Below are 21,044 nucleotides of genomic sequence, written 5' to 3'. Positions count from 1 at the left end.
TAGTGAAGAAAAGCCATTTGGACGTAGAGTTGGTCCAAATGAGTTAAAATCTACCTTAGACATTTATTAGCTGTGTGACCAAGTTTTTGATCACTGTCACTCTCAGGTTCTTCATTTGTAAAACAGGGATGATAGTACCTAACAAGGAAGGAATCTTTTTGTTTGCTCATTCCTCCAGCACTGCTTTCCAAACTGACCCTTTGATAGCTCTGAACACACTGAAGGGAATGTCTAGGACTTTTATAACCCTGTTTTGTGTTCTCTTTGGTCCTGCTGCTCTATTTTCCTGGTACTGAGTGTTATATTCTTAAAAGATCTGTTAGGCATCTATAATTTTTCAATTCACTAAAGCAGTTAGGGGAAGTCTACCTGCAGCCTTCTTGGTCTGAGCTTTGCAAGCTCCTGACTCTGACTCTGATTTGAACCTGTGAGATACAAGTGTAGGTTTGGCACAGTTTGACCCCAACCCTTTGATAGCTAGCTGAAAAGCCAATAAAAGGTTCTCCAAGAAACCCCTTTGGTCTAAGTTCCTTGTCCTAGTTAATCAGGTACAAGTCTGAGACTGTCCTGGAGACTGAATTGAAGACCTCACTTCAGGGTCATAGTCATGCAGTTGTTATTCCAAGGAACAGAAGAGTCCCTTGTCCTTTGCCCAGTATGCAGTAGTTTCAAGCCTACTGCTGCTCCATGCATTCTTCTACCACTCCTAGGCACAAGTTTCCACCCCTGTCTGCAATGGATCCTTGATTCAACTCTGTGATACAAGCAAGAGTATTGTTAGCTGGCTCCTATTTCTGTGTCCTGCATAGAATTAAGTTAGTCTGTTCTCTGAGACCATTTCTTACCCCCATACACAGGTTTAAGGCCTCAATTACGACCTTGTGACTAGCTTGACCCTTTTCTGGAAGTCGAATTCTAACCCCCTATTCAGATCCAGAATGAAAAAATGATTCACTGGGCTTTTCCCTTGGATTTTTCTGATCAAGAGTGGTACTCTTCTTAGGTCTTTCTTGAAGCAGTTATAGGAAGAAATGATGGGCTGTATTGCTTTCTCCTACTCCATCATCTTTCCCTTGAGCAATTTTCTTTTTTAGGTTATCCAAACTTTTAGGAAACGGTAGGTCCCCAAGTATCCAGTGCAAAATCATGCTCCACATCTTAGTTCTAGGACAGAGAAGCTTCTTCTTACAGTCCATCCCCAGGGCAGAAAAACCCAAACTAGTGCCTGGAACAAAAACAACATAGCTTTTCCACCTCCCTCAGGGCCAATGTCAACTGTAGATTGACCTCTGCTAGTGATAACCAAGGACAAACAGTAACATTAGGAAGAGGAGTGGTTTTCTCAGCCTTCTGAGGGCACAGAGAACCAGCCATACTGTAGACTTTTCTGTTGTCCTCCAAGACACTGGTTCTTCCCACCCCCCAGGATTAGTGAGACCTAAATACCCAATCATGTCTCAGGATCCACTCAAATGCCTATGATCAGTCCCAGATCTAATGTGGGAACCCTTCAAGTTGGGGACCAACTGGCTGCCTCAAATGGATCTGGGGCTAATTGATTAATGAGGAAACTTAAGGCACAGAGAGTTGGAAACGATTAAATGATTTGCCCAGAATCACATGAGGTCTGCATTTGTACTCCAGGCTGGGTGCTCTTTCCATCATGTCACCAAGCTGCCCATCTGGTTCAATAGAAGACAGCTAGATTCTTGAATTTGCTTTTGCATTTAGTGTACTGAGATATGTGGCTTGGCTTGAAGTTATGATATGAAGAAAATCTGCTCTCATATGTAACTGGAAAAGGATGGGGAGAGTATTTTAAAGAGCAAATAATATCTTAGTATAATTATAAAAATAGTTTTGACCTTGAAGACCCCCTGAAAGAGTCTCAGGAACCCTTAGACTAGACTCTACTTTAAGAACAAAAGATAAATCCTTTCCTTTTACAGAAGAGGAAAGTTCAGACCAAGAAAAGTACAGGGGCAGGTATCAGGACACATAGCCACAAAAAAGCAAAACTGGACTTTGAACCCCAAGGTCTTTGGGACTGCAAATCCTTTGCTTTCGGAACTCAAATTGTTCTCTTCACTATCCCCCAAACAATTAATTACAAATCACTAATTTTAAAAATTAATTAAATTAATAGGGTTTTTTTTAACTAAGAGAACTCCCAACTAAAATACATAATAAAGTAATAAATAATAAAGTTATTTTTAGGATTAATGCTCTCCCAACCTATAGTAATTGAGAGTTCTGGCAACTAGCTAATCATAAAGATCTGAATTTTGAAGAATATTTTTACTTATCATTAACAAATCCCAAATGATAATAGATATCAGTCAATTGACTATATCTTTGAGTTGGAACAGAATGATTAACAAAGATACAAACTAAACTAATAATTGCTATTAGATTTTAGGGGGCCTTAAACAGCAAAAACATGTTCCAGGAAGAAATTATGAAATGCTAAGAAATGGATCCTATTAAAAGATACTATAACATAGGTTAATTACCAAGTTAAAGTTTCAAGTTGATTCAAGAGATGAAAATGACACAAAAAAATTAAACCAAATACTAATCATTACTTTAAAGATTGCTAATTTCATTAAGGAAATATAAACTGCATTGATTTCTAATACTGATTACATTCACATTTAGTATTTCATGACTTATAGTATAAAATTTTATTATTTTCTAATATTATCAATTTCTCTCAAAATTATATAAAAAGTTGTCTTTTTCTCTCTCCCCCTAAATGATGCTTAGTTATTTGCTGTATTCTTCAAGAGTTCGTTTATTAAACAAGCAGTCAATTTTTCTCCTGGCATAATGTCAATATCATATAACGGAATTAAATGAAAAAATGGATTCATTTAATAGAAATGTGCTTTACACAAATGGAACTAAACTTTTCTAGAATATAATTAATTACATTAAGCAAAGTAAACAAACAGAAAAAAATTATTATTTATATAGGATTATGTGCTTATATAAAGTTATAATGAACTATTCACTTGAGTACAAAATTGAATAGTTTTTTATAATTGGGGAGGGGAGAGTTTTAGTGATAGAAAGGTTATTATGGGCATAAACTTGTTTTATATTTAAATTGTTGTGCTTAGCATCAGAAGTGATCACCAGGTGAACTCTGAAGACCTCAGAAACAATTTAGGCTTGGAGCAGTGGTTAATCTACATAAAATCATCAAATAGTACATCTTTACAACCCTAGTTTTTTCTACTACTGCATACAGCAGATGATTAACAAATGCCTGCTGAACTGAACTGAAAAGCCAAATGTAGAATTTCCTTTGAAAAGTAAGCAGCTAAGGTTTTATTTCCTACTAGAAATTCATAAGCTTCCTTTAGGAAAAAGTTCTAGTAGAAAATCTTGATCTATCCTCTATTTCCATGAGGAAATTCAAAGTTAAATATTTTACAAGAGTCACCAGAAGTGACCATTGTCAGACATAGCACTAGGCACAGGGGATACACAGAGAAAGATAAAAATAGTCCCTGCCATGCTAATGGAGAGGGGAGGAGAGACAATAAGCAAACAATTATGTAAATGCAAGGCATATACAGTGGAAATGAGAGTTCATCTCACAAGTGATATGAGTGAATGATCTAGTGGTTCCAGGAAAGATTTCCAGCAGAAGGTAGAATTTGAGTTGGACCCTGATTGAAGCTAAGGAGCAGAATTGCACAGGAGACAGTCAATGAAAGGTAAAAGAGTTGGAAGATGGATTATGTTTGAGGAAAAGTAGTTACTGGGCTGCTAAATGTGTGTAAGGGAAATAAGGCCAAAGAAGACTAGAAAGGTATTAAGGGGTCAGATTGAAAAGGGCTTTAAATGCCAAAAAGAAGACTTAAACCCTGAAGATAAGGAGCCAGAGAAGTTCATAAATGAACTTTCATTTCATGTCCAGGGAGGGAACAGTTATACCTATATACTTTAAGAACACTTTGATTATGGAGTAGAGAACATACTGGAGGGGGGAGAGACTTCTGGCAAGCTATCATTTCTCACCTGGCTGTACTACCCTGGGACATCTCTGACTTCATATTGGAAGAAGTTCATTATTGGGGGGAAAAAAACTCTCATCCTTCTTCAAGATCCTATCAGCCATTCCATCTCATCACCATAATCTGTGACTCTGATTGAAGTGTAAAGAGACCTGAACTCCAAAACCTCTATTTAGAGAAAGAGCTAAGCTTAGAACTTCTCATTTCTCCTATCTTCCTCACACCTGCCCCCTTCAGAATTTCAGCTTCCTTTTATGCTATCTTCTTCAATTAAATAGTAAGTGTTCCTTGATGGCAAAGACTGTTTCTTTTTTCATATCTGTATCCCCTGCATTTAGCAAAGTGTCTGGCACATAATAGGCATTTAATATTTATTGACCAACTCATTGAAGTAAGGTGGTAGTCATGAATAGAGATAAGGAGATATATAGATAGATGCTATGAAGTTATAAATAAGATTTGAAAGTGGTTGATGCTGGAATGGGCCCTAGGAGAAAGACTAGAGCTGGGAATCACAGTTAGAGGGATAACTGCATACCTAACTTGTCAATTGCTAGGAACGAGTTCTATAATTCACACCTTTAATTTCTTGAAATGTCATTTTAAATGTAGTGATTACTAATTACTTAGTATTCTATTAAGAGACAAATTGTTTTTTAAAAAAGATCATTTTAATAGAAAAAATAAAACAAAATCATGGTATATTCTTTTTGATTCAGTTTATTAGACATATTAAAAATTGGTCTATTTGGTTTGAGGACCACCTCCCAGCTGCTATCATCATCATCTACTGTAGAAGCTAACTTCATATTTTATAGCCATAGTACCCAAAGAAAGAAGTATAATAACTTATCAGTATTAATCTTATAAAACCAAATGAAGTTTAGTTACAGATATTTGGAACTAGCAGTGTTCTTAGAAGTCAATCCTTTCTTTTTTTTTTTATAATAAGGAACTCAAGTCAAAAGAGATTAACCTACCCAAAGTGTACTGACCCCAATTCCAATGCTCTTTAGACAATAATCATGTATAAGTAATTTTTTGATTATATTATTATGTAATTAATTCCAAGAAAAGATGAATAGTAATTAAGATTAAATAACTTCTATAAAAACTCCTCAGAATATAAAAAGCATTATAATACTATATTCTATTTCCCTATTATAAAATATTTTAAATTTTTTCAAAGAAAAAATTATAAACACAGGGAAACTATTTAAAATTCCAAATAATTATTGCTGACAGGCTACTATAACATGAATATGATTATAAAAGTAAGTAATAATTACTATATATAGTATTTTAACATTTAATTTCAACTTTCTGGCCTATGATCAACACACACATTCACTTACCGTAACATTTCTAATGGATTGGTCTCATGAACCTGATTGCCACACCTTGGACAATCATTACTATCTTCAAAGTGTTGGACTATGCAAGTCTTACAAACTAGGAAAAAGAAAAAGGGTTGTCAGATAACAAGAAGTGACATCATGCTATCATTTAGATAATACTAAATGAAATTTAACTGAAAATATTTAAGGAAAATAAACTTTTTTCAAATAATATTTTTTTCATTCTTTGAATATGTATCCATAGTACTTAATAATGTCTGGTACATGGTAGGTAATAATAATAATATATAAATTATAAATATATATCTATATATAAGATATTAAACTATATAAATTACTAAAATATAATAATCTAAGTGATTATTGACTTATTGATCAAACATTTCAAGTCACCCCTTATGGAACATAATTTATTACACTTTAAAGAAATATTAAAATTGCTACACTGTATCCAAACCTTATTAAGATGGAATCTTACTGCTACTGTATAAGAATTTACAGCTATAGTTACATACCACACATACATATTTTTAAGTGCACTTATAAAAAGGAAACAATCTACATACATTATTTGTAATTAGTAACTTGGAAGTCGCACAAAAGGATCTATTTTTCTGGTTTCAAAACCATAACATCTAAGAAAGAAATATTTGGTATGCCTATACTGCAATCAAGCAAATTGATTAACAATCATTTACTAAAGCTTTTAGTATGTTCCCAGCACAGTTTAAGATGCTAGAAATATGAAGACAAAAAAGGTGACAGTTACTGTCCTCGGGTAGCAAAATTCTAAAAAGGAAAAGAACATTTATATATGTACCTGAGTACCTAAAAAATACCTATATAAAAGGCAGTTTGGGAAGGGGGGAAGCTGGAAGCAGTTAGAGGGATGAGGAAAGGTAACTGGTAGGATGAAGCACTTGAGCTGAAAAGGCAGAGGTGAGGAGAACCTGCATTCCAGGTATGGGGAAGATTCTATGCAAAGATAGAGAGAAAAGATGAAATGTTGATCATAGGTTTGGAGCTATTAGGAACCTTGGATACCCCTTAGTCTAACTGAGGCACACAGAAATGAAGTGTCTTGACCCAGGTCACAAATATAAGAAGTCAAGGTTCAGATCCAGATTCTCTGACTCCAAATTCAACTTAGCTTCCATTGCTTCCTGTGGGTGAGAGACAACCAAAAGGCTTGTTTGGCTGGATGATGGAGTGTATGAAGGTGGTTAACAGGTAATATTTCTAGAAGATAGAATAAAGTCAGGCTGCAAAGGAAATCTATACTTGATTTAGGGACCACAGAAAGCTAGTAAAACTTGACGAGAGCTGTGACATGGCCACATTCATATTTCAGAAATGGCATTTTGGGAGCTGTGTAGAGTATGGACTGTAGAGAGTAAGGGTGAGGGGACCAATAAGGAAGCTAATTTAAGAGTCTTGAGAAGATGTGGACAAGACCTGAACTAGGGTATTGGTCCTGAGAATCAAAAGAATGGAGGTACAAGAGACGATGTGGAGATATCAACTTGACCTCACCAAAATGGAGGGGGTGAGAGGGTAAAAGTAAGAATCAAATGTAAAGGATGACTCTGAGGTTAGGAATCTGGGTAACAAAGAAAGAGTCAAAAGAAATAGTTACGTCTAAGAGTAATGGGCTTGGGAAGAAATAATAACAACAATAACTAGTATTTACATAGCATTTTAAGGATTGAAAAGCTCTTTACATATATCATCTCATTTGAACCACGAAACAACCCAGTGAGAAAGATGTCATGATATTTTGGACATGTTTATATTTTACCCTTCTGCTATAATTGTACTTGAATGAAAACAGTATCAGAAGTATAATAATGAAGATTATTCTCTGTGCTTCCATCTAACTGGATTAACTGTAACTACTCATCCCAAAAATGAATTCCAATGGTTACAAGAGGAATCATAGCCAAAAGAGAAAATAGTTTGGCAGAGCATATCACCATGAATGAGAAAGCTATGAGCAAGTTAAGGAAGGTCAGTGAGTTCATAGCATTTTCTTGTATTTTTATCTACTTGGTTCTTATCTAGCTTATCATCATAAAAGCAAATCAACATCAAGTCTGTTTATTCTGTTCTCAAGCCCACTGCCCATGAGGTTGAGGTTCTTCTCATAGAAATTACTATAAAGAACTGTGTCTTAATGTTTGTAATCCACATGGCTCTTCCATCTCTCTTATACTGTAGAGCAAACATAGCTTGTATCATAGTTTTGACTCCTGTGTTTTGCTCCATATGGTCACGTAAAGTCTGCTCACAAAGAAAAATCTGGCATATGCAACACTCCATTCCAACTTCTTTTTTTTTTAACATGAGTTACTGACCAATATTCCAATCACGTGTCTTTTCTACACTGAAAAACTTTTAAGTGATTCCTTACTATTGACCTAATAATGAATGCTATCATTTACATAGCATCTAAGGTTTACAAACATTTATATACATGATCTCATTCTGAACTTCATTTTAATCCTCTGAGCCAGATAAAATTGGTATTTAACTCCATTTTAGAGATTTAAAACAAAACAAAACAAAACAAAAAAAAAACAAACTTGAGGCTCTGAGACATTCCCAAGGTCACAAATCAAGGAAGTGTCAGATCCAGATCCAGGTCTTCCTGATGCTAAGTTCAATATTTTATCCACTAATAAAGCAAGTAATCTTGATCTAAGCATTCAAAGCCCTCTTCAATCTGGCTCCAAGGTACCAGTGTAGCTTTCAAACCATTCCTCATCACATGTGTGCCATGTTCAAATCAAGCTGAACTACATTTTTTCTTCTTTGTTTTCACCATATCCTTTCTCACCTCACTTGTCTGTCCTTGCATGTATTATTATGGCCCTTGCCTGGAATGTATGTATCATATCCATTTGTTAAGTATCCCTGCTTTCTTCAATGAATAATTCAAATACCACCTTCCTCCCCCCTCAATCCTCTTAATGGACAAATGATCTCCCTTCTCAAATTTCTCCTAACACTTTGGCCCTCTCCATTTATATTTAACTCACTTTTCTTTATGCCATAATTATCTTCATACATGCCATTTATCCTAATTAACTATAAGCTCCCTGAAAGCAAGATCTATAACATACTTAACTTTGTATTCCTAGCATCTAGCATATTTCCTTTACATAGGCACTTAATATTATAACAATGTTAAGCAGTTTGTCATATATGTCAGTAACACGCTACTTGTCTTATTTGTTTTAAAAAATGTTCTGGCCTTACTACATGAACAAGATAAATGAATTTTCTCACTTGCTCAATCACTTCACTATTTATTTATATGATAATGCTCCTTGTATATTCATTTTGCTTTTGAAAGATCCATCAAATCCTAACTTGTTCCAACCATAATTCTTGCATATTGTATGAATTGGTTCAATTTTGGGACATAACATATATAGCTAAATTATCAAAATATGTTTAGATATTTATCAAAAATGTTATGTTATCAATATGAACACCTATTATTTTTTATTGAGATGTCTTCTTACTGTTATGTCATGCTGTGAGGAAAGACATCAGGAAATGAATTACTGAGAAGAATCCTAGCTAGGACATTAGAAATTAAAATATGGCTTAGAGTGTGAATGGGAGAGGGTGAGGTGAACAAGTAAAGAGCCTAAAAGGTCTAGCAAGGTTTTAAAATACTGGAAAACATTGTATTCAGGGAAGGAAATGTGGTAAACATAGGCATGAGGGAGCAGACAAATTTCTAAGGTTAAGGAAGGAGAAATTCAGAGTTCGGAGAGTTTAGGGCAGAAGCACTAAGCTGTAGGAGACATGGTCCTAAAGCAAGGAAAAGACTGTTTACCTTCTTCCAGGCCATCTTTGTTATGTGTAGGTAGCTCTGGGTCCAAAGGAGTTATTGACCTATGTGGTCATAACCAAAAGGAGATTTAAACAACTGTAACTCTACCTTGACCCTGTTTGGGAGAGGTGATAGGATTATCAATAGTTTATCTAACTGGCCTTCTAACCAAGAAGTATCTTTGGCTCTTTCTGGAGCCCAGACTTGTCAAGACAGATTACAAAAGAAAACCTGTTCTTTTTCTGGGGTATTGAGTTTCTGTTTAGGCTTCCAAGATTAATCTCTTGGCCCCAGTCACTAATCTATTTAATAACTGAGACATCCCTACATTCTCTTGAAATGAAGGGTTTGTTAGATCTAATATTCCTCCCTTCTGTTCTATGATTAAAAGGGTAGAAAGGGCAACTTAGTCAGTGAAAAGGCTCTAAGGGAGGAATAGAATGCTACCTACACTTGATCCATATAGAACAGCAAATTTAAAATGAACAGAAACCTGCTACATACTTGGGAGAAGTCAGTACAGATTTATCAAGTCACCGGTGGTCAAGGAATAGCAATATCGTGTTCCCTGAAAGAGAGTTCTCATTCAGCAAAGCAATGTACCTGAACTCTGTAGACTTGTTAGATGTTTTATAGATGATGAAGTTAGATCATGCAAAGGTGGCAGCCCCTACTATGAGTGGTTGAGAAGAGTGAGGATTTTAGTACTGTGGAGTATGTACCATAATAGAAGCTATAAATGACACTTTAAGGACTCTCCTAGGTCAAGATATCAATGGAGAAATTTGCAGGCAAATTTCATGAAGGATGGGAGACCTGGATAATCTAACTGTCTTGCCAGTACTCCAGAAAGTCTAATGATATTGTGAACTAAAAAGTGTCTGGTTACTCTCTTGGTCAGCCCATGAGCATGGTCAAATAGACAACAGGATCTTTGAAATGTATTAAGTGGCAACAGTGCTTAAGCATTATTAGGGTCTCTGAACTTTTTAAAAAATATTTTGGTAATTATATTTGACATAATTAATTTCCTTTAGAATCCTATGTATTTTATTTTATGCATTCCAAAATATTATTTTAAGAGGTTCATAAGCTGCACCAGAATGCCAAAATGGCCCAGGACACAAAAAAGTTAAGGACTCCTGTTCTATAAGATATATTAAGGGAAGTTATAAGAGGAGCATGTAGTAGCAACTGTGGGGGCAAAGTAAATATTTTAATGAACAAGTTAACTAATTCAATTAAATATTTTACAAAATACTAGAGCTAAAAATTATAATCTTAGAAAGCATCCATTCTAACTCCTGTAGATAAAAAAGTAAGTCAAGAGACCTAAGCCAAAATTCAAACCTAGGTCTTTTGACTCCATCCAGAAATTTTCCACTGTATCACACTATTCTATTTGTAAATAACTGTTAATACAAACAGAGATATAACAGAGGCTCTAAGCTAAAAGATTTCATGACATGGTCATTATTAGAAAAAAGTTTTGAAAGAGTGCTAGAAGCCAAAATCATATTTCAAGCTTGACAAATGAGTGGGTTTTAAGGAAGCAGACATAGTAAATAGATGAAGTAGTAGCAAGATTAAGGAGAATTATTTTTTAGGAGAGAAGAGCTAAATATGATTTTAGCATATGAGGAAGGAACCAATAGACGCTTCGAGATCATTAAATTATAAATCTAAAGTTACAAAGAGCATTAAAGATTAACTAGTCCAATCAACTCGTTTTATGTTTATAAGCAAAATTGTCCATACTCTCAGATGCATGGAGTGATGACAGATGGTACAAGGTCTAAAAATGGGAAAACTGGGACCATGGATACATGGATTAACGAGCTCTTTCAGAGACTGAGCTCTTCTTTTAAGGAAGGTATGACATATGGGGTCATAGAGAGGTATGAAAGAGGAGTTGAGGGAATTTATGTTGAGTAAAAGTATGAAGGATGAATCCAATAGAAATGCTAAAGATGGCCTTTCTCACAATCTTTGAGTGGCTGGCAGTAGTGGCAGAAACCCAAGAATATGGCTTAAGAGCTTGGTCACCAACGCATGGATCACAGAACCCTATGTAAACCCTCTACATTTTGCCAAAGTGAGACAAACTATCCTTGGTGCAGAGTCTTAAAGATTATAGTAACATGTCAGGATGATAGTTATATATACAATGACTTGGAGAAAGAGAGAGATAAGACATATAACCTTCCCTGGAAAAGGGATAGATCTAGATACTCAAGGAGTCTCCCTATAAAGACAATATGCAACATAATAAATAGAACCTGCTGAAATTATGCAAAGAGGTGCTGAAAAAGTTAGAAGACAACATAGTACATGTAGGTCCTCTAGAGAAGGCTCTCTCTTTTGTGAAAAAAGCCTGCTTTGATGTTATATGTGACCAAGCAGTAAGCAGTAAGAAGTATACTGCAGGAAGAAAAAATGAGACAAGTGTTATAATACAACAGAACAAGCAAAATGAGCATAGGGAATAGAATAAATTAAGGGGTCAGAAAAGTCTCAGAGGTCAAAGCAGTCAGGAGAAAACAAGAATTCCAAGTTAATCTATGACTCTGGGGAAAAGGCTGGTTGACCTCTGACTTTTTCTTTGTGAGTAGTCCTTTAGTCACAGATGTTTAACTGCTTTCAAAGGGAGCATCAAATCCATGCTAGTCCAATTGCTCTTGATTGAGAAAGAGGCAGAAGCACTGAGATTACTGGATCTTATAGGATACTGTGAAAAGGGGGCCAATTAATTTTGTTATTGACATTTGTCTCAGCAGAAGAAAAAATGTCATTAATTTGAGTAACTTGAACAAGAGAATTAGGCTGGTTCTTATTCAGTATACAATTCAAAAATCTCTGGTAAAATTTCCTATATTTGCATAAGAAGGATAACTAGTTTAACAAAGTTTAAAGGATCTCAACCTCTTTTCTTTGTCAAAAGTACTCTCTTTGATCTTTTCTCCTTCATTGAAATGCAAGAGGTGATGACATATATCTTCAAACTTGTGTCAGAAGCCTTAAACATAGATTTACTTCCTGTCTTAAGATGTCCTGGTCATGTAACAGAGACCTGAGCATTTTTTGCATTTTTCATTATATTCTTGTATCTTATACTTATTCTCAAACCTTCTTCAGTTCTAAACATTTTTAAATGGATGTAGTTTACTAGAATAATATTGACAGCAACAGAATTTTCTATACATGACACAATGGAAAAAGTAATGGCTTTAAAGACCCTCATTCAAATCCCAACTTAATATGCTCGAAAGAAGCAAACCAATGAATCTCTCCAAACATCAGTTCAAATGTGAAAAATGGAGGTATCTGCCACACCTAATGTAATAATAATATTATTTCTATTTATTATTCTCATTTCTAGCTTTCTATATCAAATTGCTTTGCTATAGTCTCTTATTTTTTAACACTTTTCAATTTTTCCTTTCTATATGAAGCATAAAGTTTAAAAATCTAAATAAAAACATGTACTACTACATATGATCAATTTTCTTCATTCAATGGCAAATGATAAGGGACTAGGGACTCAAGAGAACAGTGTAGAGTTGTACTGGTTCATGAAGACATCAAGATGGGTAAGAGAGAATGTGACTGGTACAAGGGAGATAGTCTGGGGGTCAGAGTATGGACAAAGATTAGGGTTTTGTAGGGGGGGAAGCAGAAGAAGTGAAAAGTCAATAGTCTTGTCATTTGAGGAGATTATAGAATTCTTGAATGTGGAAATGCTATACCTGTGATAAGATCAAAGGCCATCTTTGTGTGTGGCTGAAGTGGGGTGGAGGAGTAGCTCATGGGAATTGAGTAGGTTGAAAAACTGAGTTGTTAGGTTATTTGAGGGAAAAAATCAATATTTATGTTGAAGTCCCTTAGCATAAAGGGGTAGGAGTTGAAAATAAAGAAAAACTGTAAGCCAATATCAAACTCACTGAGACAGGAGGGGAGTGACCTGGAGGTCTGTAAACAACAGCTACCAGCATTTTGATTAGGTGTTACAGAGGAGTAGCATGAACCTCAAAGGAGAAGTTACTGGGGGATGGAGGTAAGGAAGTGAACCTGCAAGTGATGACAGGGAAGCAAAGAGAACTTCCTTGACTCAAGTGAGCTGAGGAGAATGAGTGAATGTATAGTCAAAACTGGAAAGGGTGGCACAAAGTTTTGTCATTAGGGGGAAGCCAGGTTTCTGTAACAGATGAGAGACAGAAGGTCTGAGAGAGGAAAAGATTTAGGATGAAAGGAAATTTGTGGCTTACAGGGCAGAAGGAAAGGTTGGGTAGCATTTGGTTGGAACTTTGGTGTGAGAAGGTGGAGGTGGATAGGAATAAGAAATTAACTAGGTGAAAGAAGGCAAGAAATGGCATTTGAATGAGTACCTAGGAGAGTTCTCAGAATCACTGGGATGTTTATGGTATGACTGGGTATAAGCCTCTTCAACTACTGAGTTCATCACTGACCTCTTCCTTACACTCTACTTTAGAATCATAGATTTAGAGGTGGAAGGGCCTGAAGACGACACTGAGTCTTACTTTATTTTACCAGCAAGGAAATTGAGTCAGAATGGTTAAGTTCTTTACCAGGGTCATACAGCAAATAAGTATCTGAGGCATGATCTGAACTTAGTTTTTCCTGACAACTTCTATCCAGTTTATAAACTCCTATACTTTGCCATATCTAAGACTATTTTTTCTTCTCACCCCAACCTTCCCTAACATTCCATCAATCCCAGTCTATCACTTCTGGACTGGTCTAACTTACAATGTCACCTTTACACCTCCCCCCTCAAATCAATTCAAAAGGCACTTATTAAACATAGAAGAAACAAAAGATAGGATGTCCTTGAAGAAGCAAGAAGGAGGTTACTCTGGCTGCAATATAAAGTGTATGAATGGGGATAATATATAATCAGCCTGGGGAGATAGGTTGTAACCAGATTTTAAAGGTATTTAAATTCTCAAAAGAGCAATTTGTATTTTATCCTATAGGCAATAGGGGGTCAACTAAGCTTCTTAAATAGTGGAAGGAAGCCATGGGAAGGCCTGTGAATGAGAGTATTAATTTAGCAGCTCTGTCATGTGGAACAATCTTGAAAGCAAAAAAAGATGGAGGTAAGGAAATCTATTGGGCCACTGCAATAGTCCATGTAAATGTCGATGAGAACCTGGACCAGGCAGGTTAATGTAGAATCAAAAAGACTTCGTAATTGATGACAGATGAATAGAAAAAAGAAGTGAGGATAACTACAAGGTGCTACACTTAAATAGCTGAAATAATGTCAACAAAAATAAGTCATTAAGAGAAAGGACGGTTTTAGGAAAAGAAGACGTGTTCCATCTTGGACATGTGAAGTTTGAGATCCAATTGAAAAGTCCAAAAGGCAGGTGGTAGGTAATATGTGACAAGCTCTAGTGAGAAATGGTCTATTGTTCTGGCAGTGATTTGCATACAAACATTAGTTCAACTCATGGAAATTAAAAATTAGAATGGATTGCCTCAGGTGGTAGTAGATTCTTCACTTGTTTAAATTAGGAAGTCACCATTTATGACAAAATCTGTATCAACCAAATCTGAAGTTGATGAAATGTCCCACAGCAGTAGTCACAAAAGGAGAGGAATATCTTCTCAACTCTTCTTTGGGAACAAGGTTGGTCATTATAATTAAACAATATAAAATTTGAGTCTTTTGTTCTTTCCATTTAGATTGCTAGTCACTGTGTATACTGTATTCCTGGTTCTGATTATTTTTATTCAGGATCAATTTATCATTTTCTTGTATTTCCACACAGTCTTCATTTTCATCCTTTCTTACTGTTAGGCGATTTTATATAAGTAGCACAATTTGTAAAACTATTCCTTAAATCAATGGACATCTACTTTATTTCCAATTCTTTGCTACTACAAAAATGCTATTGATATTTCGGGGTACATCATATCTTTCTATCTTTAACCTCCTTGGGCAAATATCTGGGTCAAGGGAAATAGGACATTTGGTCAGGATTTATTTTTGTTGCATAATTCAAGTTGTTTCCAGAATGGTTCTACGAATTTAAAGCTTCATGAATAATAAGTGTGAATATCTTTTCAAAGTATCTCCAGATTGACTATTCCCATCTTTTATCATAGTTTCCACTTTTCTGGATGTGAAGTGAACTGTCAGATTTGTTCAGATTTGTCTTTCTCTATAACTGATTTGAAGCAGTCTTTCATACGGTTGCTAATAGTTCGAACTTTTTCTTTTGAGAATTATTATATCCTTTGACCACTTGCCTTTACTGAAGATTTATTTAGTATTCAGAAGCCTTTTCTGAATCCTCATCCTCCCTGATCCTAATTGAAGCTTTTGGCACTAAAAGAAGACTCTTCCTCCCACTCTTTTGGATACTTTCTCTTTTGAGTATTCTCCGTCCCATTCTGATCCTCTTCCAGTATTCTTTGTTGGATCATGATCCACATGATCCTTTTCATAGGTGTGACCTAGGGTTAAGTCCTGGGCCATCTCTTCTCCCAGTACTCTCTCAACAATTTCCTCAGCTCCCCTTGGATTCAATTAATTCTCTCTATGCAGATGACCCAAATCTTTCTTTGTAGTTTTCACCTTTATCCTGAGCTCCAGGCTAATAGAATCAACTGCCTGAAGGACAGTTCCTCCTGGATATTTCATGGGCTTTGTGTGAGGACAGATTGGAGAGGGGAAGAGACAAGAGACATCAGGAAGGACAACAATTAGCCACAGTCCAGGCAAGAGGTTGATGAAGGTCTGGAGAAGGGTAGTAGCCTCTAAGTGGAAAGAAAGAGATGGATGTGAGATGTTGATGAGGAATTGATGAAACTTGGCAACTGGTTCAGTTTGAATTCATATGAGGAAGTGAGAAAGAGGAACCAAGTATTATGAAGTTTCAAACCTTGGTGACTGGAAGTATGCCAATGTTACCCAGGTCTTCTCTTCTCCAGGTTTAACACCCACCCCTCCCCCCAATTAGCACTATTTCAATATCATTTACCTTTCTGGATGCTATCTATCTCTTTTATCAATGTCCTTTCTAAAATGTGAATCCTAGAATTGAACAAATTCTCCAGATGTAATCTAAGATACAGGACTAAAATTTTCCTAGTCCTAGATACTATACCTCTTTGTATGCACTCTTAAGATACCATTAACTTTTAAAAAGATTCTTTACCAGGAAAAGCTATAAATCTTCTATACCTGACTCTAGTATCTCCCTTCCTTTGATTTCTGATGAGATTATCCTCCTCCTTGACAAGACCAAGTCTTCAGTATATGTTGATCTTATGCCCTCCCATCTTCTTGCAAATTGTCCTCTGTCACCTCATCTCCCTTCATCTCCCTTCCTTCTCTATATAGCCTTTAATTTCTACCTACTGGTTATCTCCCAACTGCTTTTGAGCATACTCAAGTCTCTTCTATCCCTAAGGAAACTTCATAGAACCCCATTAACCTTCAAGATCTCCTTTTCCCTTTCAAACTCTCAAAAGGAAACTTGATGCCTCCACTTACTTTTCTGTCACTTATTCCTCAGTCCTTTCCAAGATGTTCCAGATCTCATGATTCAAATCAAACTACTTTTTCCAAAGTTATAAAAGTGATAATCCTTTCTTAGTCCTCATCCTTCTTGTTTTCTTCTCCATTAGACCCTGCTGCCCACTCTCTCTAGGATACTCTCTTCTCTAGATTTTCATGACACTACTTCTTCCTGATTTTCCTCCAGCTTGCACAAATACCTCTTCTTAGTCATTTTGGCCAGTTTATCACCTGTATCCTACTCCCTAATAGTAGGGTGTCCCAAGGCTCTGTCCTAAGGTCTCTTCTCTTCTTTCTCTCTATATTACGTTGGTAACTTCATTGGCTCCTGTGGGTTTATCATCTCTACCCAAATGACTCAGATCTACCTATCCTGCCTCAATATCTCTCTTGACAATCCCTCAATGCCAATGGCCTATTGGACATTTAAGATTGGATATCCCAGAGATATCTCAAGCTCAGCAGTTACAAAACAGAATTTATTATTTTCCCTCCTCTTACCAAATTTCTCCATATCTCTCAAAAGTATCACCATGTTCCAGTCTCTCAGATTCATATTCTTGACCCCTCATTTCCTCCAACTCACATATCCAATCAAAATCTTGTCATTTTTTTTTTGTAGAAGGTGTTCCTTTGTCCCTATACATATAAACACCATCTTAGTTCAGACCCTCATCACCACTCATCTTGACTATTTCACAATGTCCTTCTTGGTCTATTTGCCTTTTTTCTAATCCATCCTTCACAAAGCTGCTAAAATAATTTTCCTTAAGTGCTTAATCTTCCTTAAATCTAATTGTCACTCTCCTAATTCAGTGTATTACAGTGACTCTCTACTGCCTCTAAGTTAAAACAAACTCCTATGGTTAGCTTTTAAAGCTTTTCAAAACGTGGTCCAAGTCTGTCTTTCCAAATCTCATTCATTGGGCACTGCTCCTTTTTCCATACTCTGTGTTCTAGTCTGACTGGCTGTTGCACCAGCTCTCTTCCATGCTAGACTGAACTCTCTCCTTACCTTCACCTGATAAACTCTTCATTTCCACAACACACAACTCAAGTACTTTTACTCAGTCCTGTACCAGTCTCCCTTATTGTCAACACCAACCCCTTCCCTCCAGTTTCTGGTGCTCTCCACCTCTACCTACCTTTTCCTTGACTCCCTTAATTTGGATTTGTTTTGTATATACTTATGTGATAGGTGTTGCCTACAGCAGAATGTAGGCTCTCTGAGTAAGAATTAATTTTGTCTTTATATCTTCAGTGCCTTGCAAAAGGCCCAGGCACTTTATAATTGTTAACTGCCTGAATGTTAACATGTTATTCTTTCAGCGTTCTAAGTCCATAAAAATAGGAACAAGTTAAAAAGGCAAGAATAATTTTGGTTAATACCTTCCAAATAATACTTACAGGTGTGTAGACACTCTGTCACTGTAGTTGGCTTGATGAGATAACCTTTACAGATGTAACAGGTAATATGAGGATTGAAATCTTTCACCAAGTGCTTCCTTTGAGTAGCCATTCGAAGAGTAGCTGATATTGTTGAGCAGTCTGTACAAGAAAGAGCTTACGTATTTCAAAGTCAAATCACAGAAGCCGATGTGTTTTTTCTCTGTATAGGTGGTCTTTCTGAGACATCTGAATAAATATCTAATCTTCTCATAAGGGCACTGCTCATAACTCCTTCTGCAGGGTATGCTTTTTCATACCTGTTGTATTTATTTCAGAGGGAAAAGAAGTATGAAATACTGTTTTATTCTGTGTCATAAAAATAATTTTCAAAATCAGCTGCCATTAATGATAAATGTTCAGTTCTACATGTAAACTGAATGACTAAAGATAACATGTTCTTGACATATTAGGGTTTTAAAATAGTCTTAAATTTATTAAGAAGGAAAAGTATTATTTTAGCTATCTAAATTTTCTCAATTCTTAATAAAGGAACTTTTCCTACTATTCCTCATTCTATTTTAGCAACTATACATATAGAGAAGACTCCTAAAAATACAAAAAATAGATTAAGAAAGTTTACTTCATCTCTCTACTGTAAAGACCTCTTGAGACTGAATTTACACACACATAGATGGATATGTATACAAATTCAAAATCACATATTTAAGAATTAAATTTTATAGACATTATACAGGTTGTGATTAACATTCAATAAGCTATGTTTTTAGATAAACTAGTACCAATGTAAAGAGCCCAGGACTCTGCCCATGGAAAATAAGATCATAGATTTAGGGATAGAAGGGACCTCTGAAGTTATTGAACCCAACCCACGAGAAGCTTATACCCATAGAGGTTATGGGAATTTCCCCACCCAGGTCACAAAAGCAGTTAAGTGCATTCAAACTGAGATTCTGGTTCTAAATCCGTATTGACCACATTGCTACCTACATAAATCACATTTTTCTCTGTAACTTAACTCACTACAAGACCATAGATTTTTAGGTGTGAATGACCTTAAAGGTCAATGAGCCCAAACCTCTCATTTTTGAGATGAGAAACTGAGGCAAAGAAGTCACTGACTTGCCAGTGTTGCACAGCTCATAAGATGATGAACTTTGAACTCAGAAGTCTTCCTGACTCCAAGTCCAATGTACTAACCAATTCCAATTTATATTATACAAATAAATATATTAATAGCTAGGTTTACAGTTAGAAAAACACTTTACAAATATCTCACTTAATCATCACAACCCTAAGAATTAAGTGCTATTATTAATGCCATTTTACAGAAGAGGAAATCGAGTCACAGAACATCTTAAAAGTTTCTACAAGGGGGGCAGCTAGGTAACTCAGTGGATTGAGTCAGGCCTAGAGATGGGAAGTCCTAGGTTCAAATCCAGCCTCAGATTCTTCCCAGCTGTGTGACCCTGGGCAAGTCACTTGACCCCCATTACCCATCCTTACCACTCTTCCACCTATGAGCCAATACACAAAAGTTAAGGGTTAAAAAAAAAAAAAAAAAAAAAGAAAAAGAAAAAAAAGTTTATACAAGTCAGTGGAAGAGACCAGGACCCAAACTCATGTTTATTGACCCTAAAACTAATGTCTTTGTTAACACTCTGGATCTCATCTTCCTTATCAATAAATAAAAGGGAGCAGAGTTGGACTAAGATGACCAAGGACCTTACTGCTTTAACAACTTAAGAAAATGAAACAATTTAAGAATATAACAGGTTGTCGATATGCTATAAATTAGTGGTCCACAAAAATTCACTTAGACATTTATTTCCATCAACATTTCTTAAACATTTAATACATACTCTGTTCAGTGTACAAATTATGGCTCTTGCCCTCAAGGAGTTTAAAATTACAATTCTATTACTAGATAACACACAGACAACTGTACTATAAAATGGAATGTTGAGAGGAACCAGAGATCAGCCCAAGAGCGACTAGAAATCAAAAGACAGAGGCAAGCAATTAAAACAAAATCCAAACTTTGGGTCTAAGCCCTACTTTAAAAGTTAGAACGCTCGTTCTTGGCCTCTGAGTCTGTGGGTCCTTAAACAGAAGGGCCCAGGTACCTAAAAGGGGGCCTGTCTTTTCTCAGAAGGATGCACAGGTGGCCAGGAGCCAACAGGTCAACACGTGGTTTTGCTCCTTTCTCAATATTTATATGAGACTTACAACCTAACTCCTCCTCCTGGGAATGTGTGGAGAAGAGAGAAATGGAGCCGCCCCCCTCCGCCCCCGCCTTCCCCTCCACAAAACCTCCTCACCCCAAACTCTTTCCCGCTTTGCGGAGGGGCTAGGTGGGATCTCGGGGACTGGTCTCCCTCCCTCCGTCCGATCAGGGCCGACTCGGCTCTCCCTCTCCCCACTCGCCACCTGCGGGTCTGGCTAGCAGCGGCAGGTGCCTCCCAGTATCTGCTTCCCCGCTGGGTACAAAGTTCCCGGGGGCGGGAGCTCAAGTACTCCCCTTTCCCGTCTCCCCTCCCCCCTTAGCCCGCATTCGCCGCCGCCCCTTACCCGCCAGCCCCAGGCGCAGAGCTCGCGGCCCGCCAGCATGCCAGCCCGAGAGAAGGAAAGTGAAAGAGAAAGACCGCCCGCCCAGCCCGCTGGCCTTGCGCGGCGCGGCCTGGGCCAGGCCCCCTTCTAGCCCGCCCCGCAGGAAGGCGGGAGTGCGCCCCGGCCCCCACCCAACCAGGAGGCGGCCCTATAGGGCGCAGCGGGGCTTCGGGCGCAGGTCAGTCCTCACCCCCCCCCCCCCCCCCCCCCCCCCCCCCCCCCCCCCCCCCCCCCCCCCCCCCCCCCCCCCC

The 21,044-nt window shown here is 37.0% G+C and overlaps 1 protein-coding gene across 1 annotated transcript in view; it reads right to left on the bottom strand.

The window, feature by feature from the left end:
• Positions 1–21,044, bottom strand: part of PCGF5 (polycomb group ring finger 5) — a 143,683-nt gene that overhangs the window by 44,581 nt on the left and 78,058 nt on the right. Inside the window, exons 4-5 of the mRNA XM_044665671.1 lie at positions 18,184–18,482; positions 5,381–5,477 (exon numbers count right to left, since the gene is read on the bottom strand). Coding sequence (XP_044521606.1) covers positions 5,381–5,477; positions 18,184–18,295 — 209 coding nt within the window. The 5' untranslated portion in view covers positions 18,296–18,482. The remainder of the gene's footprint in view (positions 1–5,380; positions 5,478–18,183; positions 18,483–21,044) is intronic.

This window comes from Gracilinanus agilis, chromosome 2, assembly GCF_016433145.1.
Source record: "Gracilinanus agilis isolate LMUSP501 chromosome 2, AgileGrace, whole genome shotgun sequence".
NCBI lineage: Eukaryota > Metazoa > Chordata > Mammalia > Didelphimorphia > Didelphidae > Gracilinanus > Gracilinanus agilis.
Note: the sequence above shows the minus strand (reverse complement) of the source record. Positions and strands in the feature narration are given on the sequence as shown.